General features: G+C 48.2%; 1 protein-coding gene across 1 annotated transcript in view; it reads left to right on the top strand.

Annotated features, from left to right (window-relative positions):
* The window catches only part of LOC129831724 (GDNF family receptor alpha-4-like), a 512,247-nt gene that overhangs the window by 385,472 nt on the left and 101,828 nt on the right, over nucleotides 1-24,947 (top strand). The window contains exons 3-5 of the mRNA XM_055895115.1: nucleotides 6,567-6,647; nucleotides 18,165-18,389; nucleotides 21,389-21,506. Coding sequence (XP_055751090.1) covers nucleotides 6,567-6,647; nucleotides 18,165-18,389; nucleotides 21,389-21,506 — 424 coding nt within the window. The remainder of the gene's footprint in view (nucleotides 1-6,566; nucleotides 6,648-18,164; nucleotides 18,390-21,388; nucleotides 21,507-24,947) is intronic.

The raw sequence follows: 24,947 nt of genomic DNA, 5'->3' as shown, positions 1-24,947 counted from the left end.
CTATAGTATACTGAATTCATATCAGTTATGAAAATACACAGAATATTATATATAGGCTATAGTATACTGAATTTATATCAGTTATGAAAATACACAGAATATTATATATAGGCTATAGTATACTGAATTCATATCAGTTATGAAAATACACAGAATATTATATATAGGCTATAGTATACTGAATTTATATCAGTTATGAAAATACACAGAATATTATATATAGGCTATAGTATACGGAATTCATATCAGTTATGAAAATACACAGAATATTATATATAGGCTATAGTATACTGAATTCATATCAGTTATGAAAATACACAGAATATTATATATAGGCTATAGTATACTGAATTTATATCAGTTATGAAAATACACTGAATATTATATATAGGCTATAGTATACTGAATTCATATCAGTTATGAAAATACACAGAATATTATATATAGGCTATAGTATACTGAATTCATATCAGTTATGAAAATACACAGAATATTATATATAGGCTATAGTATACTGAATTTATATCAGTTATGAAAATACACAGAATATTATATACAGGCTATAGTATACCGAATTTATTTTTGTTATGAAAAAAGTTAAATCGAGTACAGGCTGAACTGAATGGCAGAGCCAGAGTATAATAAGGAATTATATAGAGTAGTTTTGGCTTCCTTTCCCAGTAATGCTCCTCAGAGCCAGAGTATAATAAGGAATTATATAGAGTAGTTTTGGCTTCCTTTCCCAGTAATGCTCCTCAGAGCCAGAGTATAATAAGGAATTATATAGAGTAGTTTTGGCTTCCTTTCCCAGTAATGCTCCTCAGAGCCAGAGTATAATAAGGAATTATATAGAGTAGTTTTGGCTTCCTTTCCCAGTAATGCTCCTCAGAGCCAGAGTATAATAAGGAATTATATAGAGTAGTTTTGGCTTCCTTTCCCAGTAATGCTCCTCAGAGCCAGAGTATAATAAGGAATTATATAGAGTAGTTTTGGCTTCCTTTCCCAGTAATGCTCCTCAGAGCCAGAGTATAATAAGGAATTATATAGAGTAGTTTTGGCTTCCTTTCCCAGTAATGCTCCTCAGAGCCAGAGTATAATAAGGAATTATATAGAGTAGTTTTGGCTTCCTTTCCCAGTAATGCTCCTCAGAGCCAGAGTATAATAAGGAATTATATAGAGTAGTTTTGGCTTCCTTTCCCAGTAATGCTCCTCAGAGCCAGAGTATAATAAGGAATTATATAGAGTAGTTTTGGCTTCCTTTCCCAGTAATGCTCCTCAGAGCCAGAGTATAATAAGGAATTATATAGAGTAGTTTTGGCTTCCTTTCCCAGTAATGCTCCTCAGAGCCAGAGTATAATAAGGAATTATATAGAGTAGTTTTGGCTTCCTTTCCCAGTAATGCTCCTCAGAGCCAGAGTATAATAAGGAATTATATAGAGTAGTTTTGGCTTCCTTTCCCAGTAATGCTCCTCAGAGCCAGAGTATAATAAGGAATTATATAGAGTAGTTTTGGCTTCCTTTCCCAGTAATGCTCCTCAGAGCCAGAGTATAATAAGGAATTATATAGAGTAGTTTTGGCTTCCTTTCCCAGTAATGCTCCTCAGAGCCAGAGTATAATAAGGAATTATATAGAGTAGTTTTGGCTTCCTTTCCCAGTAATGCTCCTCAGAGCCAGAGTTTAATAAGGAATTATATAGAGTAGTTTTGGCTTCCTTTCCCAGTAATGCTCCTCAGAGCCAGAGTATAATAAGGAATTATATAGAGTAGTTTGGCTTCCTTTCCCAGTAATGCTCCTCAGAGCCAGAGTATAATAAGGAATTATATAGAGTAGTTTTGGCTTCCTTTCCCAGTAATGCTCCTCAGAGCCAGAGTATAATAAGGAATTATATAGAGTAGTTTTGGCTTCCTTTCCCAGTAATGCTCCTCAGAGCCAGAGTATAATAAGGAATTATATAGAGTAGTTTTGGCTTCCTTTCCCAGTAATGCTCCTCAGAGCCAGATGCTGACGACAGGGAGCCTTTTTGCCCATCTCTCCCATTGTTCACATAAATATATATATATATAAATATATATATACATATATATGCATGACAGATTCACCAGACTATAACATTGTAATGTTGTAAAGTGCTGCCCTACCCTGGCTGGACACTCAGGTGAAGCCATTGAATTACAAGAAAATAAATCTTTTTAGATGTTGAACCTGTTTTAAAATGCTACAGGCCTAGATGTTATTGTTGGGACTATCCTTTTTGATAAGGTGTGAGACACATTGTTTAACACTCTGCAACAAAACACCTGTTCACTTTACATTTACATTACAATCTATAGATTAGGGCTATTTTTCATTCTGAAAATGATTCTCTGAATCAGCTTGTTGAAGTAGGGCTCAAGTTCAATGTCTAATTTCACAGATAAATTGTTATTAAACAAACAACACTTGCCATAATTTCAAAGAACTTAAAAGTGTTTTATGTCACACCATTTTTTGACAAGTAAAATGGAGTGTACTGCTTAAAGTGGTCCGATGGACAGATACTCCAATCTCTGCTGTGGAGCTTTGCAGCTCTTTCAGGGTTATCTTTGGTCTCTTTGTTGCCTCTCTGATTAATGCCCTCCTTGCCTGGTCTGTGAGTTTTAGTGGGTGGCCCTCTCTTGGCAGGTTTGTTGTGGTGCCATATTCTTTCCATGTTTTAATAATGGATTTAATGATGGTCTGTGGGATGTTCAAAGTTTCTGATACTTCTTTATAACTCAACCCTGATCTGTACTTCTCCACAACTTGGTCCCTGACCTGTTTGGAGAGCTCCTTGGTCTTCATGGTGCCACTTGCTTGCTGGTGCCCCTTGCTTTGTGGTGTTGAAGACTCTGGGGCCTTTCAGAACAGGTGTATATACAGTTGAAGTCGGAAGTTTACATACACTTAGGATGGAGTCATTAAAACTTGTTTTTCAACCACTCCACAAACTATAGTTTTGTCAAGTCGGTTAAGACATCTACTTTGACATCTCCTTTGTGAGCAAAGGAGTGGGCCAATTTTCACCCAATTTATTGTGGGAAGCTTGTGGAAGGCTACCTGAAACGTTTCATTTAAGTTAAACAATTTAACTTCTCTATGGTAGGGGGCATAAAAATATAAGAAAATCAATCTTAATTCCGTAAGGCAACTTTAGAGTGTCTTCTATCCAAATCGACCAATTATATGCATATCCTAGCTTCTGGGCCTGAGTAGCAGGCAGTTTACTTTGGGCACGCTTTTCATCCAAAAATCCGAAAGCTGCCCCCTACCCTAGTGAAGTTAAATGCCAGGAATTGTGGAAAAACTGAGTTTAAATGTGTTTGGCTAAGTTGTATGTAAATTTCTGACTTCAACTGTATTACTGAGATCATGTGACAGATCATGTGACAGATCACGTGACACTTAGTTAAATATAGTCAACCTGTGTGCAATCTAATTATGTGACTTCTGAAGGTAATTGGTTGCACCACTTTTCCATTGTTTATTATTTTGAATTTCACTTCACCAATTTGGACTATTTTGTGTATGTCCATTACATGAAATACAAATAAAAATCTATTTAAATTACAAGTTGTAATGCAACAAAATAAGAAAAATGCCAAGGGGGTGAATACTTTTGCAAGGCGCTGTATATCTGTCCCTAGGTAGAGGGGGTAGGTAGAGGGGGTCGGTAGAGGGGGTCGGTAGAGGGGGTCGGTAGAGGGGGTCGGTAGAGGGGGTAGGTAGAGGGGGTCGGTAGAGGGGGTCGGTAGAGGGGGTCGGTAGAGGGGGTCGGTAGAGGGGGTAGGTAGAGGGGGTCGGTAGAGGGGGTAGGTAGAGGGGCAGAATGTGTGTCTGGTTATTTCCCTTCCTGTTTTCAACCCTGTTTTCATGTTGGTGCGTTATTTGTGTTTTGTGTTTATTGTTTTGTTTATTTATTTAAACACTGTACTTGCTTCCCGACTCGGACTAGGTAGAGGGGGTAGGTAGAGGGGGTCGGTAGAGGGGGTCGGTAGAGGGGGTCGGTAGAGGGGGTCGGTAGAGGGGGTAGGTAGAGGGGGTAGGTAGAGGGGGTCGGTAGAGGGGGTCGGTAGAGGGGGTCGGTAGAGGGGGTCGGTAGAGGGGGTAGGTAGAGGGGGTCGGTAGAGGGGGTAGGTAGAGGGGCAGAATGTGTGTCTGGTTATTTCCCTTCCTGTTTTCAACCCTGTTTTCATGTTGGTGCGTTATTTGTGTTTTGTGTTTATTGTTTTGTTTATTTATTTAAACACTGTACTTGCTTCCCGACTCTCAAGAATACCATGTTATTAACTTAAGGTTGTCACCAAGACAATATAGACAAACGGTACAGTGGGCTATACATTGCACAAGAAGAGTAAAGACTATTTTAAGAGAGCGAAGATAATTAATGCAAATGTATGCTGCTAATGAACAATAAGTAGGCCCAATTGATTACCTTTTAATGTATGCTGCTAATGAACAATAACTAGGCCCAATTGATTACCTTTTAATGTATGCTGCTAATGAACAATAACTAGGCCCAATTGATTACCTTTTAATGTATGCTGCTAATGAACAATAACTAGGCCCAATTGATTACCTTTGAAAGGATCTTCTTTGAACTGCCGGATCGTTTTATTGGATGGATTTGTCAAATTGAAATCGTTCGTATGCTAATAATCCACACGCATTCAGCAAAACAAGCAATGGATTGATCCTCTCTGTGCTTTGAAAAGAATATTCTGGCGTGTGAAGACTACACAACAGACAGGATCGACAGACTGCAAATATGACAACAGACAGGATCGACAGACTGCAAATATGACAACAGACAGGATCGACAGACCTGCAAATATGACAACAGACAGGATCGACAGACCTGCAAATATGACAACAGACAGGATCGACAGACTGCAAATATGACAACAGACAGGATTGACAGACCTGCAAATATGACAACAGACAGGATTGACAGACCTGCAAATATGACAACAGACAGGATTGACAGACCTGCAAATATGACAACAGACAGGATCGACAGACCTGCAAATATGACAACAGACAGGATCGACAGACTGCAAATATAACAACAGACAGGATCGACAGACCTGCAAATATAACAACAGACAGGATCGAAAGACTGCAAATATAACAACAGGCAGGATTGACAGACTGCAAATATAACAACAGGCAGGATCGAAAGACTGCAAATATGACAACAGACAGGATCGACAGACTGCAAATATGACAACAGACAGGATCGACAGACTATGTCCTTCTGTACCGAATATGATGCTTTTGAACGCCGCGGTCACATGGCGCTCATTGACGGGGTCCAAGGAATGATGGATACCCGGATCTTTCAGGGGCCAGAAAACAAAATGGAGGAGCTCCTGCTATACTTTCAGACAACATGGACCCGTTGGAGGAAATCCTACTCTTGTTAAGTCCAGTGCATTCGGAAAGTATTCAGACCCCTTTTCCACATGTCGTTACGTTACAGCCTAATTCTAAAAGTGATGACATTTAGTTTTTTCCGCATCAATCTACACACAATACCCCATAATGACATCACAATACCCCATAATGACATCACAATACCCCATAATGACATCACAATACCCCATAATGACATCACAATACCCCATAATGACATCACAATGAAGTCATGATGCAGTCTCCTCTGAACAGTTGATGTTGAGATGTGTCTGTTACTTGAACTATGGGAATTATTTTTTGGCTGCAGTCTGAGGTGCATTTCTTTCTAATGAACGTATCCTCTGCAGCAGAGGTAACTCTGGGTCTTCCTTTCCTGTGGCGGTCCTCATGAGAGCCAGTTTCATCATAGCGATTGATGGTTTTTGCGACTGAACATGAAGAAACATTCAAAGTTCTTGCATTTTTTTCCCCCGTATTGACTGACCTTCATGTCTTAAAGTAATGTTAGACTGTCATTTCTCTTTGCTTATTTGAGCTGTTCTTGCCATAATATGGACTTGGTCTTTTACCAAATACGGCTATCTTCTGTATACCACCCCTACCTTGTCACAACACAACCGATTGGCTCAAACACATTAGGAAGGAAAGAAATTCCACAAATTAACTTTTAACAAGGCACACCTGTTAATGTAAATGCATTCCAGGTGACTACCTCATGAAATTAGTTTCAGAGAATGGCAAGACTGTGCAAGACTGTGCTGTCATCAAGGCAAAGGGTGGATACTTTGAAGAATATCAAATAATATACAATAAATGTCTATTTATTTAACACTTTTTTAGTTACTACATGATTCCATATGTGTTATGTCATAGTTGTGATGTCTTCACTATTATTCTACAATGTAGAAAATAGCAAAAAATAAAGACAAATCCTGGAATGAGAAGGTGTGTCCAAACTTCTGACTGGTACCGTATACTGGAGCCAGGAAGGACCAGGGGAAGGGTCTGGGGTTAAAGGTCAGACATAGGATCTGGGAACCCTACTCGGTCAGATGTTGAATTAATGTGTACTTACTTTAATGACTAAACATGTCGAGTGATTCTTCTTGAAAACATTCATTCCTCTTGTCAGGACTGAGCCTGGTGGAGAGTTACCCTTACGAACCCGAAGAGAGGGGCTTCGACTACGTACGCCTGGCCTCCATCGCTGCAGGTGAGTCTGGTAGCATTATAGATGACCTGACTGTGTCTGCCCTGGGAGTAGGTAGAAGGGCATAACGTGTCTGGGGGGTAGGTAGAGGGGAGGTAGGTAGGTATGTAGGTAGAGGGGGTTAGGTAGAGGGGGGTAGAGGGGGGGTAGGTAGAGGGGGTTAGGTAGAGGGGGTAGGTAGAGGGGGTAGGTAGAGGGGCAGAACGTGTGTCTGGGGGGTTGGTAGAGGGTGGTAGGTAGAGGGGGTTAGATAGAGGGGGTTAGGTAGAGGGGGTTAGGTAGAGGGGGTTAGGTAGAGGGGGTTAGGTAGAGGGGGGTAGGTAGAGGGGGTTAGGTAGAGGGGGTAGGTAGAGGGGCAGAACGTGTGTCTGGGGGGTAGGTAGAGGGGGGTAGGTAGAGGGGCAGAACGTGTGTCTGGGGGGTAGGTACAGGGGGGTAGGTAGAGGGGCAGAATGTGTTTCTGGGGGGTAGGTAGAGGGGAGGTAGGTAGGTATGTAGGTAGAGGGGGTTAGGTAGAGGGGGGTAGGTACAGGGGGTTAGGTAGAGGGGGTTAGGTAGAGGGTGTAGGTAGAGGGGGTAGGTAGAGGGGCAGAACGTGTGTCTGGGGGGTAGGTAGAGGGTGGTAGGTAGAGGGGGTTAGGTAGAGGGGGGTAGGTAGAGGGGGTTAGGTAGAGGGGGTAGGTAGAGGGGCAGAACGTGTGTCTGGGGGGTAGGTAGAGGGGGGTAGGTAGAGGGGCAGAACGTGTGTCTGGGGGGTAGGTAGAGGGGGTAGGTAGAGGGGCAGAACTTGTTTCTGGGGGCAGGTAGAGGGGGTAGGTAGAGGGGCAGAACATGTGTCTGGGGGTTAGGTAGAGGGGGTAGGTAGAGGGGGGTAGGTAGAGGGACAGAATGTGTGTCTGGGGGGTAGGTAGAGGGGGTGAGGTAGAGGGACAGAATGTGTGTCTGGGGGGTAGGTAGAGGGGGTAGGTAGAGGGGCAGAACGTGTGTCTGGGGGGTAGGTAGAGGGGGTAGGTAGAGGGACAGAATGTGTGTCTGGGGGGTAGGTAGAGGGGGTAGGTAGAGGGGCAGAACGTGTGTCTGGGGGGTAGGTAGAGGGGCAGAATGTGTGTCTGGGGGGTAGGTAGAGGGGCAGAATGTGTGTCTGGGGGGTAGGTAGACGGGCAGAACATGTGTCTGGGGGGTAGGTAGAGGGGCAGAACATGTGTCTGGGGGGTAGGTAGAGGGGGTAGGTAGAGGGGCAGAACGTGTGTTTTGGGGGGAAGCTGGAGATTGGCAGGGGGAGTCATGGGGGAGCAGCCGAAGGGAATAAACTATGGGGAACATCAGAAGGAAATTGACCACTAAACTGTTTTTTAATGATAGCAGCCATCCTACCTTTTTTATTCATACCCTGTCCTTACTGTCTATATCTACCTTTTATATTCATACCCTGTCCTTACTATCTATATCTACCTTTTATATTCATACCCTGTCCTTACTGTCTATATCTACCTTTATGTTCATACCCTGTCCTTACTATCTATATCTACCTTTATTCTCATACCCTGTCCTTACTATCTATATCTACCTTTTATATTCATACCCTGTCCTTACTATCTATATCTACATTTATATTCATACCCTGTCCTTACTATCTATATCTACCTTTTATATTCATACCCTGTCTTTACTATCTATATCTACCTTTATATTCATACCCTGTTCTTACTATCTATATCTACATTTTATATTCATACCCTGTCCTTACTGTCTATATCTACATTTTATATTCATACCCTGTCCTTACTGTCTATATCTACATTTTATATTCATACCCTGTCCTTACTGTCTATATCTACCTTTGTATTCATACCCTGTCCTTACTATCTATATCTACATTTTATATTCATACCCTGTCCTTACTATCTATATCTACCTTTTATATTCATACCCTGTCCTTACTATCTATATCTATCTTTTATTCTCATACCATGTCCTTACTATCTATATCTACCTTTTATATTCATACCCTGTCCTTACTATCTATATCTACATTTTATATTCATAACCTGTCCTTACTATCTATATCTACATTTATATTCATACCCTGTCCTTACTGTCTAGATCTACCTTTTATATTCATACCCTGTCCTTACTGTCTATATCTACCTTTTATATTCATACCCTGTCCTTACTGTCTATATACACACCATTTATGTTCATACCCTGTCCTTACTATCTATATCTACCTTTATGTTCATACCCTGTCCTTACTATCTATATCTACCTTTATATTCATACCCTGTCCTTACTATCTATATCTACCTTTATATTCATACCCTGTCCTTACTGTCTATATCTACCTTTATATTCATACCCTGTCCTTACTGTCTATATCTACCTTTATGTTCATACCCTGTCCTTACTATCTATGTCTACATTTTATATTCATACCCTGTCCTTACTATCTATATCTACATTTATATTCATACCCTGTCCTTACTGTCTAGATCTACCTTTTATATTCATACCCTGTCCTTACTGTCTATATCTACCTTTATGATCATACCCTGTCCTTACTGTCTATATCTACCTTTATATTCATACCCTGTCCTTACTATCTATATCTACCTTTTATATTCATACCCTGTCCTTACTGTCTATATCTACATTTTATATTCATACCCTGTCCTTACTGTCTATATCTACCTTTTATATTCATACCCTGTCCTTACTGTCTATATACACACCATTTATGTTCATACCCTGTCCTTACTATCTATATCTACCTTTATGTTCATACCTTGTCCTTACTATCTATATCTACCTGTATATTCATACCCTGTCCTTACTGTCTATATCTACATTTTATATTCATACCCTGTCCTTACTCTCTACTTTTATGTTCATACCCTGTCCTTACTGTCTATATCTACCTTTATATTCATACCCTGTCCTTACTGTCTATATACACACCACCATATACATGGTGTCCGGTCCACTCTGAATTATTTTTGAAGGTGAAATACTGTCTTCTCTCAGAAAACGACTTAATAACTGTAATTTCTCAAGGTCCTCTCAGGTTAACAAAAATTATTTAAGAGACTCTGTTTTCCTGTTCATAGTGTGTGTCTGGAGCATAAAGCACAGCTCTACATGAACTATAATATGACACGATGAGGACATGTAGTGCATGGCACCAAAACATTACCTCATCCAATGGCATATATCAATTGTCAACTCTAGCTACACCCATCTCAAATACACCGCCTCTTCTCCCCACTCCTGGACAAGCTCACTGAGGGGAGTGACTTGGGCACAGACATTGTGGAGCCAAGAGATAATTGGTTCCCCCTTAACCATCCCTTCACATGGTTTAACAGATACATTCACATATGAAGACAATGTTCCATCCTGTCCTCTTCCCTTTATGATATTCTGCACCAGGGACATGTGAAAGACAAGCCTGACCTCTCCCCTCTCTGGGCCCCAGGTGACTGAACCCCAGGTGACTGAACCCCAGGTGACTGAGCCCCAGGTGACTGAGCCCCAGGTGACTGAGCCCCAGGTGACTGAACCCCAGGTGACTGAGCCCCAGGTGACTGAGCCCCAGGTGACTGAGCCCCAGGTGACTGAGCCCCAGGTGACTGAGCCCCAGGTGACTGAGCCCCAAGTGACTGAGCCCCAGGTGACTGAGCCCCAGGTGACTGAGCCCCAGGTGACTGAGCCCCAGGTGACTGAGCCCCAAGTGACTGAGCCCCAGGTGACTGAGCCCCAGGTGACTGAGCCCCAAGTGACTGAGCCCCAAGTGACTGAGCCCCAGGTGACTGAGCCCCAGGTGACTGAGCCCCAAGTGACTGAGCCCCAGGTGACTGAGCCCCAGGTGACTGAGCCCCAGGTGACTGAGCCCCAGGTGACTGAGCCCCAAGTGACTGAGCCCCAGGTGACTGAGCCCCAGGTGACTGAGCCCCAGGTGACTGAGCCCCAAGTGACTGAGCCCCAGGTGACTGAGCCCCAGGTGACTGAGCCCCAGGTGACTGAGCCCCAGGTGACTGAGCCCCAAGTGACTGAGCCCCAGGTGACTGAGCCCCAAGTGACTGAGCCCCAAGTGACTGAGCCCCAGGTGACTGAGCCCCAGGTGACTGAGCCCCAAGTGACTGAGCCCCAGGTGACTGAGCCCCAGGTGACTGAGCCCCAGGTGACTGAGCCCCAGGTGACTGAGCCCCAAGTGACTGAGCCCCAGGTGACTGAGCCCCAGGTGACTGAGCCCCAGGTGACTGAGCCCCAAGTGACTGAGCCCCAGGTTTACACCTTACTAACAGTAGTTGCAGAGTATACGAATAAAAAAAAAAAATACATAATCAATATTTAAAAGAAAATAAAGAATCAAATCCCTTCAATGTCAAGTACTTTAGCTTATATGTGAGCTTTCTACCTTCTGAAACTAAGTTTACAACCTTTATTCTACAAGACAGACTTGCACAGGTTTAATCACACAGAATAATCCATTGTTGAGGAAAATAAAAAATAAAAAACAGAACATAGAAATGCTCCCTAAGTTACAGGAGAACGGGTATCTAAACAAGGCCTCACCTCAACACGTAGGACAGTCATCCCTCTAAGTCCTCATGCTCAGTATTGGAATCCTCGCCCATCTCAACACGTAGGACAGTCATCCCTCTAAGTCCTCATGCTCAGTATTGGAGTCCTCGCCCATCTCAACACGTAGGACAGTCATCCCTCTAAGTCCTCATGCTCAGTATTGGAGTCCTCGCCCATCTCAACACGTAGGACAGTCATCCCTCTAAGTCCTCATGCTCAGTATTGGAATCCTCGCCCATCTCAACACGTAGGACAGTCATCCCTCTAAGTCCTCATGCTCAGTATTGGAATCCTCGCCCATCTCAACACGTAGGACAGTCATCCCTCTAAGTCCTCATGCTCAGTATTGGAGTCCTCGCCCATCTCAACACGTAGGACAGTCATCCCTCTAAGTCATCATGCTCAGTATTGGAGTCCTCGCCCATCTCAACACGTAGGACAGTCATCCCTCTAAGTCCTCATGCTCAGTATTGGAATCCTCGCCCATCTCAACACGTAGGACAGTCATCCCTCTAAGTCATCATGCTCAGTATTGGAATCCTCGCCCATCTCAACACGTAGGACAGTCATCCCTCTAAGTCCTCAGGCTCAGTATTGGAATCCTCGCCCATCTCAACACGTAGGACAGTCATCCCTCTAAGTCATCATGCTCAGTATTGGAGTCCTCGTCATCAGAGATGTAGTCAGGAATAGAGAATAGGGAAATCATTCATATTCCAAATCATAATTAAAAACCTAACTAATTATCCAACCAAAATTTAGAATGACATTGCTCAGTGATTCAAATTGGTCTTATCGCTCAAAGTAAAAAAAAAAAAACTCACATATTTCAAAGAGGATAACAACACATTCTATTGAAACTATTCTTTCAAATTGGCTTATACTCCCCATCACACTGTTAACTCCGTTGTAGGGCCAGAGGATCAGGAAGTTAGACCTAAATCCCCTCGGGAATAGAACAGACACAATACACTCCTTCACATATCACTCAAGGTGTATTTAAACTTCAATCCAAAACCTCAAAGAACTGAATCCTCCCCCACTTTTAGCACATATCTCTCAGTATAAGTGAGTAATGAATAATATATATGTATAAAGAGTAATGTGTAAAACAAAACTTCTACTGGTACAAAAGATAAAACAACATTTCAAATAACCTAATCAAATTAAAATCACTACTCTGAAAAACTCCACAAAGAAAAATTATTTAACCCATATACTAAAATGAAAACCAGCCTTGGTTAATATGGCTAAGAACTATATTTTTTCAATTACACAAATTACCTTGAAATCAGTATTACAAATGACCATAAATTCATTATCCAAATGGCTTTCCAATGAGGGTGATCAAGCCACAACGTAAAGTCATGACAGAGGTCATAGGTCATACCAAACCCTTCAAAATAAGTGTTTTTTCACTATATTAGACAAATTACAAAAATAGTCAAACATTTCCTACATGTTGTATCCCAGATTCCCAGAACATTCCTTCATCAAAAGAAATCACGTTAAAACTCAGAAAATAAAAACTCCAATTCCATGTGCGTGCCCCTTTAAGATACCGTGCCACTAAAACAAATGTAACACTCACCAAACCCAAAGGAAATGTTAAAACAAATCAAACATTTTAAAAACACCAAAAGGAGACATTCTAATGACAAGTATCTCACATAAGCATACCATGAAACATCTTATTTATCTATGTTACCTAACTAACTCTGAGTCAGCTACGACAGGGGGCAGACATGGTGGTATATCTGTGTAGGAGGGGACAGGCATGGTGGTATATCTGTGTAGGAGGGGACAGGCATGGTGGTATATCTGTGTAGGAGGGGACAGACATGGTGGCATGTCTCCTGAGCTGTTTTTGCTGGCTCTTTGTGCTCCTCTCCTCATCTCCACCGCTCTGGCAGAGCTGCTGCCAGGTGGAACGGTTGGCAGCAGCATCTTCCTGGTCTGTGGGTTTGATGTTGCTCTTATTCAGCAAGGTTTTCAGCTGGTCCTTGTAGAGCTTCATCTTCCCCCCTGCAGACCTCCAGCCAGATGTAGCTGACCCCCCCCCCCCTACAGACCTCCAGCCAGATGTAGCTGGCCCCCCCTACAGACCTCCAGCCAGATGTAGCTGACCCCCCCCCCCCTACAGACCTCCAGCCAGATGTAGCTGACCCCCCCTACAGACCTCCAGCCAGATGTAGCTGCCCCCCCCTACAGACCTCCAGCCAGATGTAGCTGACCCCCCCTACAGACCTCCAGACAGATGTAGCTGACCCCCCCTACAGACCTCCAGCCAAGATGTAGCTGACCCCCCCTACAGACCGCCGGCCAAGATGTAGCTGACCCCCCTACAGACCGCCGGCCAAGATGTAGCTGACCCCCCCTACAGACCTCCAGCCAAGATGTAGCTGACCCCCCCTACAGACTTCCAGCCAAGATGTAGCTGACCCCCCCTAGAGACCTCCAGCCAAGATGTAGCTGACCCCCCCTACAGACCTCCAGCCAAGATGTAGCTGACCCCCCCTACAGACCTCCAGCCAAGATGTAGCTGACCCCCCCTACAGACCGCCGGCCAAGATGTAGCTGACCCCCCCTACAGACCTCCAGCCAAGATGTAGCTGACCCCCCCTACAGACCGCCGGCCAAGATGTAGCTGACCCCCCCCCCCCTACAGACCTCCAGCCAAGATGTAGCTGACCCCCCCTACAGACCGCCGGCCAAGATGTAGCTGACCCCCCCTACAGACCTCCAGCCAAGATGTAGCTGACCCCCCCTACAGACCGCCGGCCAAGATGTAGCTGACCCCCCCTACAGACCGCCGGCCAAGATGTAGCTGACCCCCCCTACAGACCTCCAGCCAAGATGTAGCTGACCCCCCCTACAGACCGCCGGCCAAGATGTAGCTGACCCCCCCCCCCCCCCTACAGACCTCCAGCCAAGATGTAGCTGACCCCCCCTACAGACCGCCGGCCAAGATGTAGCTGACCCCCCCTACAGACCGCCGGCCAAGATGTAGCTGACCCCCCCTACAGACCGCCGGCCAAGATGTAGCTGACCCCCCCAACAGACCTCCAGCCAAGATGTAGCTGACCCCCCCTACAGACCTCCAGCCAAGATGTAGCTGACCCCCCCTACAGACCGCCGGCCAAGATGTAGCTGACCCCCCTACAGACCGCCGGCCAAGATGTAGCTGACCCCCCCTACAGACCTCCTGCCAAGATGTAGCTGACCCCCCCCTACAGACCGCCGGCCAAGATGGAGCTGACCCCCCCTACAGACCGCCGGCCAAGATGTAGCTGACCCCCCCTACAGACCGCCGGCCAAGATGTAGCTGACCCCACCTACAGACCTCCAGCCAAGATGTAGCTGACCCCCCCTACAGACCGCCGGCCAAGATGTAGCTGACCCCCCCTACAGACCTCCAGCCAAGATGTAGCTGACCCCCCCTACAGACCTCCAGCCAAGATGTAGCTGACCCCCCCTACAGACCTCAAACCAAGATGTAGCTGACCCCCCCTACAGACCGCCGGCCAAGATGTAGCTGACCCCCCCTACAGACCGCCGGCCAAGATGTAGCTGACCCCCCTACAGACCGCCGGCCAAGATGTAGCTGACCCCCCCTACAGACCTCCAGCCAAGATGTAGCTGACCCCCCCTACAGACCGCCGGCCAAGATGTAGCTGACCCCCCCTACAGACCTCCAGCCAAGATGTAGCTGACCCCCCTACAGACCGCCGGCCAAGATGTAGCTGACCCCCCCTACAGACCTCCAGCCAAGATGTAGCTGACCCCCCCTAGAGACCTCCAGCCAAGATGTAGCTGACCCCCCCTACAGACCTCCAGCCAAGATGTAGCTGACCCCCCCTACAGACCTCCAGCCAAGATGTAGCTGACCCCCCCTACAGACCGCCGGCCAAGATGTAGCTGACCCCCCCTACAGACCTCCAGCCAAGATGTAGCTGACCCCCCTACAGACCGCCGGCCAAGATGTAGCTGACCCCCCCCCCCTACAGACCTCCAGCCAAGATGTAGCTGACCCCCCCTACAGACCGCCGGCCAAGATGTAGCTGACCCCCCCTACAGACCTCCAGCCAAGATGTAGCTGACCCCCCCTACAGACCGTCGGCCAAGATGTAGCTGACCCCCCCTACAGACCGCCGGCCAAGATGTAGCTGACCCCCCCTACAGACCTCCAGCCAAGATGTAGCTGACCCCCCCTACAGACCGCCGGCCAAGATGTAGCTGACCCCCCCCCCCCCCCTACAGACCTCCAGCCAAGATGTAGCTGACCCCCCCTACAGACCGCCGGCCAAGATGTAGCTGACCCCCCCTACAGACCTCCAGCCAAGATGTAGCTGACGCCCCCTACAGACCGCCGGCCAAGATGTAGCTGACCCCCCTACAGACCGCCGGCCAAGATGTAGCTGACCCCCCCAACAGACCTCCAGCCAAAGATGTAGCTGAACCCCCTACAGACCTCCAGCCAAGATGTAGCTGACCCCCCCTACAGACCGCCGGCCAAGATGTAGCTGACCCCCCTACAGACCGCCGGCCAAGATGTAGCTGACCCCCCCTACAGACCTCCAGCCAAGATGTAGCTGACCCCCCCTACAGACCGCCGGCCAAGATGTAGCTGACCCCCCCTACAGACCGCCGGCCAAGATGTAGCTGACCCCCCCTACAGACCGCCGGCCAAGATGTAGCTGACCCCACCTACAGACCTCCAGCCAAGATGTAGCTGACCCCCCCTACAGACCGCCGGCCAAGATGTAGCTGACCCCCCCTACAGACCTCCAGCCAAGATGTAGCTGACCCCCCCTACAGACCTCCAGCCAAGATGTAGCTGACCCCCCCTACAGACCTCCAGCCAAGATGTAGCTGACCCCCCCTACAGACCGCCGGCCAAGATGTAGCTGACCCCCCCTACAGACCGCCGGCCAAGATGTAGCTGACCCCCCTACAGACCGCCGGCCAAGATGTAGCTGACCCCCCCTACAGACCTCCAGCCAAGATGTAGCTGACCCCCCCTACAGACCGCCGGCCAAGATGTAGCTGACCCCCCCTACAGACCTCCAGCCAAGATGTAGCTGACCCCCCCTACAGACCTCCAGCCAAGATGTAGCTGACCCCCCCTACAGACCGCCGGCCAAGATGTAGCTGACCCCCCCTACAGACCGCCGGCCAAGATGTAGCTGACCCCCCCTACAGACCGCCGGCCAAGATGTAGCTGACCCCCCCCCCCTACAGACCTCCAGCCAAGATGTAGCTGACCCCCCTACAGACCGCCGGCCAAGATGTAGCTGACCCCCCCCCTACAGACCGCCGGCCAAGATGTAGCTGACCCCCCCCCTACAGACCGCCGGCCAAGATGTAGCTGACCCCCCCCCTACAGACCTCCAGCCAAGATGTAGCTGACCCCCCCCTACAGACCTCCAGCCAAGATGTAGCTGACCCCCCCTACAGACCTCCAGCCAAGATGTAGCTGACCCCCCCTACAGACCGCCGGCCAAGATGTAGCTGACCCCCCCTACAGACCGCCGGCCAAGATGTAGCTGACCCCCCCTACAGACCGCCGGCCAAGATGTAGCTGACCCCACCTACAGACCTCCAGCCAAGATGTAGCTGACCCCCCCTACAGACCGCCGGCCAAGATGTAGCTGACCCCCCCTACAGACCTCCAGCCAAGATGTAGCTGACCCCCCCTACAGACCTCCAGCCAAGATGTAGCTGACCCCCCCTACAGACCTCCAGCCAAGATGTAGCTGACCCCCCCTACAGACCGCCGGCCAAGATGTAGCTGACCCCCCCTACAGACCGCCGGCCAAGATGTAGCTGACCCCCCTACAGACCGCCGGCCAAGATGTAGCTGACCCCCCCTACAGACCTCCAGCCAAGATGTAGCTGACCCCCCCTACAGACCGCCGGCCAAGATGTAGCTGACCCCCCCTACAGACCTCCAGCCAAGATGTAGCTGACCCCCCCTACAGACCGCCGGCCAAGATGTAGCTGACCCCCCCTACAGACCGCCGGCCAAGATGTAGCTGACCCCCCCTACAGACCGCCGGCCAAGATGTAGCTGACCCCCCCCCCCTACAGACCTCCAGCCAAGATGTAGCTGACCCCCCTACAGACCGCCGGCCAAGATGTAGCTGACCCCCCCCCTACAGACCGCCGGCCAAGATGTAGCTGACCCCCCCCCTACAGACCGCCGGCCAAGATGTAGCTGACCCCCCCCCCTACAGACCTCCAGCCAAGATGTAGCTGACCCCCCCCTACAGACCTCCAGCCAAGATGTAGCTGACCCCCCCTACAGACCTCCAGCCAGATGTAGCTGACCCCCCCTACAGACCTCCAGCCAAGATGTAGCTGACCCCCCCTACAGACCGCCGGCCAAGATGTAGCTGACCCCCCCTACAGACCTCCAGCCAGATGTAGCTGACCCCCCCCTACAGACCTCCAGCCAAGATGTAGCTGACCCCCCCTACAGACCTCCAGCCAGATGTAGCTGACCCCCCCTACAGACCGCTATATTGTTATGAGTCAGTCACTGTGTCATTATTTATTTATATTTTTTTATTGTATTTTGTAACTTTAACTCTGTTGGGAGGGCACCGTAAGTTCCCTGTTAGTTGTTTACGAATCATGATATTACATTTGATTTGATCTGTTGTTTACATTTGATTTGATTGATTTGACACACCAGGTCAATATTTACTGAGACGTGTTCTATTGCAGATGATACATTGTAATTTAAAATACTTTTGAATTTACTTATAATTATGAATCCTTTTAATTTCATTTGCAGACTCTTGTCAAAACACGACTGCGTTCCAACTGGTACCCTTAGAAGCCATAGGGTTCTGCTCAGAAGTAGTGCACTACATAGGGAATAGGGAGCCATTTTGGGACCCTAAAACTGCCCTTCCTCGTTTCGTCTTCAAACAGGTGCAGTTGGCATAGCGACGGTGAACCGTTGCTTGGATGCGGCGAAGACGTGTAACGTGGACGAGACGTGTCAGAAGCTCCGTACGGAGTACGTCTCGGCCTGCATCCAGCCGTCGGCCCGCTCGGGCCCCTGTAACAGAGCCAGGTGTAACAAGGCTCTCAGGAAGTTCTTCGACCGGGTCCCTCCTGACTACACCCACGAGCTGCTCTTCTGCCCCTGCACAGGTAGGAGAGGGGGGGGGGGGGGGGTGGCAGGTGTGTGTGTGTATATATATATATACACTATATACACAAACGTATGTGGACACCCCTTCAAATTAGTGGATTTGGCTTTTTCAGCCACACCCTTTGCTGACTGGTGTGTAAAATTGAGCGCACAGCCATGCAATCTGCATAGACAAACATTAGCAGTAGAATGGCCCCTTACTGAAGAGCTCAGTGACTTTCAACGTCTGTCGTCGGTTGCAACACTCACTACCGAGTTCCAAACTGCCTCTGGAAGCAACGTCAACACAATAACTGTTTGTCGGGAGCTTCATGAAATGGGTTTCCATGGCCGAGCAGCCGCACACAAGACTAAGATCACCCTGCGCAATGCCAAGCGTCGGCTGGAGTGGTGTAAAGCTCATCGCCATTGGACTCTGGAGCAGTGGAAACGCGTTCTCTGGAGTGATGAATCACACTTCACCATCTGGTAGTCCGACAGACGAATCTGGGTTTGGCGGATGCCAGGAGAACGCTACCTGCCCCAATGCATAGTGGCAACTGTAAAGTTTGGTGGAGGAGGAATAATGGTCTGGGGCTGTTTTTCATGGTTTGGGCCCATTAGTTCCAGTGAAGAGAAATCTTAATGCTACAGCATACAATGACATTCTAGATGATTCTGTGCTTCCAACAATGTGGCAACAGTTTGGGGAAGGCCCTTTCCTGTTTTCAGCATGACAATGCCCCCGTGCACAAAGCGAGGTCCATACAGAAATGTTTTGTTGCGATCAGTGTGGAAGAACTTGACTGGCCTGCACACAGCCCTGACCTCAACCCCATCAAACACCTTTGGGATGGAACTCAGACTGGAAGCCAGTGTAAGGGTCCTATGTGTAGCTGGTGTAGAGAGTCAGGCGCAGGACAGCAGATATGCGTAATCAAAGTTCTTTACTCAAAAAGACAAATATACAAAGTAAAATCACGAGCCCACAAAGACGGACCGAATAACATCAAACAATCAATCACAAACACAAGATGGGGAACAAAGGGTTAAATAATAAACAAGTAATTGGTTGAGTGAAGCCAGGTGTGTAAGACAAAGACAGAACAAATGGAAAATGAAAAATGGATATGCGGCGGCTAGAAAGCCGGTGACGTCGACCGCCGAACACCGCCAGAACAAGGAGAGGGACCGACTTCAGCGGAAGTCGTGACAGCCAGATGGCGCCAGGGGAGATGGCCGCCATTTTACAGACAATTGTGCTATTGTGTGTGTCTTTTCGCATTGTTTGTAACTTATTTTTGTACATAATGTTTCTGCAAACCGTCTCTTATGAGTGAAGAAAATAGCTTCTGGATATCAGGACAGCGATTCCTCACCTCGTACTGGACAAAGATTTTTTCTTTAACGAGTCGGACGTGAAGGATTTACTTCAGACACCCGACAAGGCCCAAATCCCTGTCATTCGCATGAAGAAGAGACGGAGATACCGGAGACGTAGGTCGGGGTGCCTTGTAAGGTTCCGACGGCGACTGGGTAATCTGCCTCTACCATCAGTACTATTAGCCAACGTACAATCATTTGGATAACAAAATAGACGAGCTACGATCACAAATATCCTATCAACGGGATATTAAAAACTGTAATGTCTTATGTTTCACGAATCATGGCTGAACTTCGACCTCGATAACATTCCGCTAGCAGGATATACGCTGCGCCGGCAGAACAGTACACTCCGCTAAGACGGTCTGTGTATATTTGTAAACAACAGCTGGTGCACGAAATCTAGTATTAAGAAAGTCACAAGGTTTTGCTCGCCTGAGGTAGAGTACCTCATGATAAGCTGTAGACCACACTATCTACTAAGAGAGTTCTCATCTATATTATTCGTAGCTGTCTATTTATCACCACAAACCGATGCTGGCACTTACTCCACACACAGAGACACATACAAAGCCTCTCCCTCGCCCTCCGTTTGGCAAATCTGACCATAATTCTATCCTCCTGATTTCTGCTTAAAAGCAAAAAACTAAAGCAGGAAGTACCAGTGACTCTGTCAATACGGAAGGAGTTAGAAGCTAAGCTACACGTAATCCTGATCCTGAACAGGTAATTGGCTACTATTTACATTGTCGTCCCCCCCCCAACGCAACAATGTTCCAACATCTAGTGGAAAGCCTTCCCAGAAGAGTGGAGGCTGTTATAGCAGCAATGTTCCAACATCTAGTGGAAAGCCTTCCCAGAAGAGTGGAGGCTGTTATAGCAGCAATGTTCCAACATCTAGTGGAAAGCCTTCCCAGAAGAGTGGAGGCTGTTATAGCAGCAAAGGGGGGGACCAACTCCGTATTAAAGCCTTCCCAGAAGAGTGGAGGCTGTTATAGCAGCAAAGGGGGGTCCAACTCCATATTAATGACTTCCCAGGAGAGTGGAGGCTGTTATAGCAGCAAAGGGGGGACCAACTCCATATTAATGACTTCCCAGGAGAGTGGAGGCTGTTATAGCAGCAAAGGGGGGACCAACTCCATATTAATGACTTCCCAGGAGAGTGGAGGCTGTTATAGCAGCAAAGGGGGGACCAACTCCATATTAATGACTTCCCAGGAGAGTGGAGGCTGTTATAGCAGCAAAGGGGGGACCAACTCCATATTAATGACTTCCCAGGAGAGTGGAGGCTGTTATAGCAGCAAAGGGGGGTCCAACTCCATATTAATGACTTCCCAGGAGAGTGGAGGCTGTTATAGCAGCAAAGGGGGGACCAACTCCATATTAATGACTTCCCAGGAGAGTGGAGGCTGTTATAGCAGCAAAGGGGGGACCAACTCCATATTAATGACTTCCCAGGAGAGTGGAGGCTGTTATAGCAGCAAAGTGGGGGCCCAACTCCATATTAATGCCCATGATTTTGGAATGAGATGTTCGACGAGCAGGTGTCCACATACTTTTGGTCATGTAGTGTATATGTGACGCAACGGGTGCTCAGAAAAGAGAGAGAGTTTAAACTTAACCCTGTACTGTCCAGACACGGCGTGCACAGAGAGACGGCGGCAGACCATCGTACCAGCCTGCTCTTACGAAGACAAAGACAAACCCAACTGTCTGGCTGCGCTGCGACTCTGCAGGGCCGACTACGTCTGCAGGTAGGGGTGTGTGTGTGTGTGTGTGTGTCTGTGTCTGTGTCTGTGTCTGTGTCTGTGTGTGTGTGTGTGTGTGTGTGTGTGTGTGTGTGTGTGTGTGTGTGTGTGTGTGTGTGTGTGTGTGTGTGTGTGTGTGTTTATCAGTAATATAATAATGATATCAATATCATTATTATGTGTGTCTCTCTCTTTCTCTCCTCTCTCTGTCTCTCTCTCCCCAGACAGAACACAGTCTCCTCTCTCTGTCTCTCTCTCCCCAGACAGAACACAGTCTCCTCTCTCTGTCTCTCTCTCTCTCCCCAGACAGAACACAGTCTCCTCTCTCTGTCTCTCTCTCTCTCCAGACAGAACACAGTCTCCTCTCTCTGTCTCTCTCTCTCTCCAGACAGAACACAGTCTCCTCTCTCTCTCCCCAGACAGAACACAGTCTCCTCTCTCTGTCTCTCTCTCTCCCCAGACAGAACACAGTCTCCTCTCTCTGTCTCTCTCTCTCTCCAGACAGAACACAGTCTCCTCTCTCTGTCTCTCTCTCTCTCCCCAGATAGAACACAGTCTCCTCTCTCTTTGTCTCTCTCTCTCTCCCCAGACAGAACACAGTCTCCTCTCTCTCTGTCTCTCTCTCTCCCCAGACAGAACACAGTCTCCTCTCTCTGTCTCTCTCTCTCCCCAGACAGAACACAGTCTCCTCTCTCTCTCCTCTCTCTCTCCCCAGACAGAACACAGTCTCCTCTCTCTGTCTCTCTCTCTCTCCCCAGACAGAACACAGTCTCCTCTCTCTGTCTCTCTCTCTCTCCAGACAGAACACAGTCTCCTCTCTCTGTCTCTCTCTCTCCCCAGACAGAACACAGTCTCCTCTCTCTGTCTCTCTCTCCCCAGACAGAACACAGTCTCCTCTCTCTGTCTCTCTCTCCCCAGACAGAACACAGTCTCCTCTCTCTCTCTCTCTCTCTCTCTCCCCAGACAGAACACAGTCTCCTCTCTCTGTCTCTCTCTCTCCCCAGACAGAACACAGTCTCCTCTCTCTGTCTCTCTCTCTCCCCAGACAGAACACAGTCTCCTCTCTCTGTCTCTCTCTCTCCCCAGACAGAACACAGTCTCCTCTCTCTGTCTCTCTCTCCCCAGACAGAACACAGTCTCCTCTCTCTGTCTCTCTCTCTCCCCAGACAGAACACAGTCTCCTCTCTCTGTCTCTCTCTCTCCCCAGACAGAACACAGTCTCCTCTCTCTGTCTCTCTCTCCCCAGACAGAACACAGTCTCCTCTCTCTGTCTCTCTCTCTCTCCCCAGATAGAACACAGTCTCCTCTCTCTTTGTCTCTCTCTCTCTCCCCAGACAGAACACAGTCTCCTCTCTCTCTGTCTCTCTCTCTCCCCAGACAGAACAGTCTCCTCTCTCTGTCTCTCTCTCTCCCCAGACAGAACACAGTCTCCTCTCTCTCTCCTCTCTCTCTCCCCAGACAGAACACAGTCTCCTCTCTCTGTCTCTCTCTCTCCCCAGACAGAACACAGTCTCCTCTCTCTGTCTCTCTCTCTCTCCCCAGACAGAACACAGTCTCCTCTCTCTGTCTCTCTCTCTCCCCAGACAGAACACAGTCTCCTCTCTCTGTCTCTCTCTCTCCCCAGACAGAACACAGTCTCCTCTCTCTGTCTCTCTCTCCCCAGACAGAACACAGTCTCCTCTCTCTGTCTCTCTCTCCCCAGACAGAACACAGTCTCCTCTCTCTCTCTCTCTCTCTCCCCAGACAGAACACAGTCTCCTCTCTCTGTCTCTCTCTCTCCCCAGACAGAACACAGTCTCCTCTCTCTGTCTCTCTCTCTCTCCCCAGACAGAACACAGTCTCCTCTCTCTGTCTCTCTCTCTCCCCAGACAGAACACAGTCTCCTCTCTCTCTCCCCAGACAGAACACAGTCTCCTCTCTCTGTCTCTCTCTCTCTCCCCAGACAGAACACAGTCTCCTCTCTCTGTCTCTCTCTCTCCCCAGACAGAACACAGTCTCCTCTCTCTGTCTCTCTCTCTCCCCAGACAGAACACAGTCTCCTCTCTCTGTCTCTCTCTCTCTCCCCAGACAGAACACAGTCTCCTCTCTCTGTCTCTCTCTCTCCCCAGACAGAACACAGTCTCCTCTCTCTGTCTCTCTCTCTCTCCCCAGACAGAACACAGTCTCCTCTCTCTGTCTCTCTCTCTCCCCAGACAGAACACAGTCTCCTCTCTCTGTCTCTCTCTCTCTCCCCAGACAGAACACAGTCTCCTCTCTCTGTCTCTCTCTCTCCCCAGACAGAACACAGTCTCCTCTCTCTGTCTCTCTCTCCCCAGACAGAACACAGTCTCCTCTCTCTCTCCCCAGACAGAACACAGTCTCCTCTCTCTGTCTCTCTCTCTCCCCAGACAGAACACAGTCTCCTCTCTCTGTCTCTCTCTCCCCAGACAGAACACAGTCTCCTCTCTCTGTCTCTCTCTCCCCAGACAGAACACAGTCTCCTCTCTCTGTCTCTCTCTCTCCCCAGACAGAACACAGTCTCCTCTCTCTGTCTCTCTCTCTCCCCAGACAGAACACAGTCTCCTCTCTCTGTCTCTCTCTCTCCCCAGACAGAACACAGTCTCCTCTCTCTCTCTCTCTCTCTCCCCAGACAGAACACAGTCTCCTCTCTCTGTCTCTCTCTCTCCCCAGACAGAACACAGTCTCCTCTCTCTGTCTCTCTCTCTCTCCCCAGACAGAACACAGCCTCCTCTCTCTGTCTCTCTCTCCCCAGACAGAACACAGTCTCCTCTCTCTGTCTCTCTCTCCCCAGACAGAACACAGTCTCCTCTCTCTCTCTCTCTCTCTCCCCAGACAGAACAGTCTCCTCTCTCTGTCTCTCTCTCTCTCCCCAGACAGAACACAGTCTCCTCTCTCTGTCTCTCTCTCTCCCCAGACAGAACATAGTCTCCTCTCTCTGTCTCTCTCTCTCCCCAGACAGAACACAGTCTCCTCTCTCTGTCTCTCTCTCTCCCCAGACAGAACACAGTCTCCTCTCTCTGTCTCTCTCTCTCCCCAGATAGAACACAGTCTCCTCTCTCTGTCTCTCTCTCTCTCCCCAGACAGAACACAGTCTCCTCTCTCTGTCTCTCTCTCCCCAGACAGAACACAGTCTCCTCTCTCTGTCTCTCTCTCTCCCCAGACAGAACACAGTCTCCTCTCTCTGTCTCTCTCTCTCCCCAGACAGAACACAGTCTCCTCTCTCTGTCTCTCTCTCTCTCCAGACAGAACACAGTCTCCTCTCCCTGTCTCTCTCTCTCTCCCCAGATAGAACACAGTCTCCTCTCTCTTTGTCTCTCTCTCTCTCCCCAGACAGAACACAGTCTCCTCTCTCTCTGTCTCTCTCTCTCCCCAGACAGAACACAGTCTCCTCTCTCTGTCTCTCTCTCTCCCCAGACAGAACACAGTCTCCTCTCTCTCTCCTCTCTC

The sequence above is a fragment of the Salvelinus fontinalis genome, chromosome 33, assembly GCF_029448725.1.
Source record: "Salvelinus fontinalis isolate EN_2023a chromosome 33, ASM2944872v1, whole genome shotgun sequence".
Taxonomy (NCBI): Eukaryota; Metazoa; Chordata; class Actinopteri; order Salmoniformes; family Salmonidae; genus Salvelinus; species Salvelinus fontinalis.
This window is presented reverse-complemented; position numbering and strand designations above follow the sequence as displayed.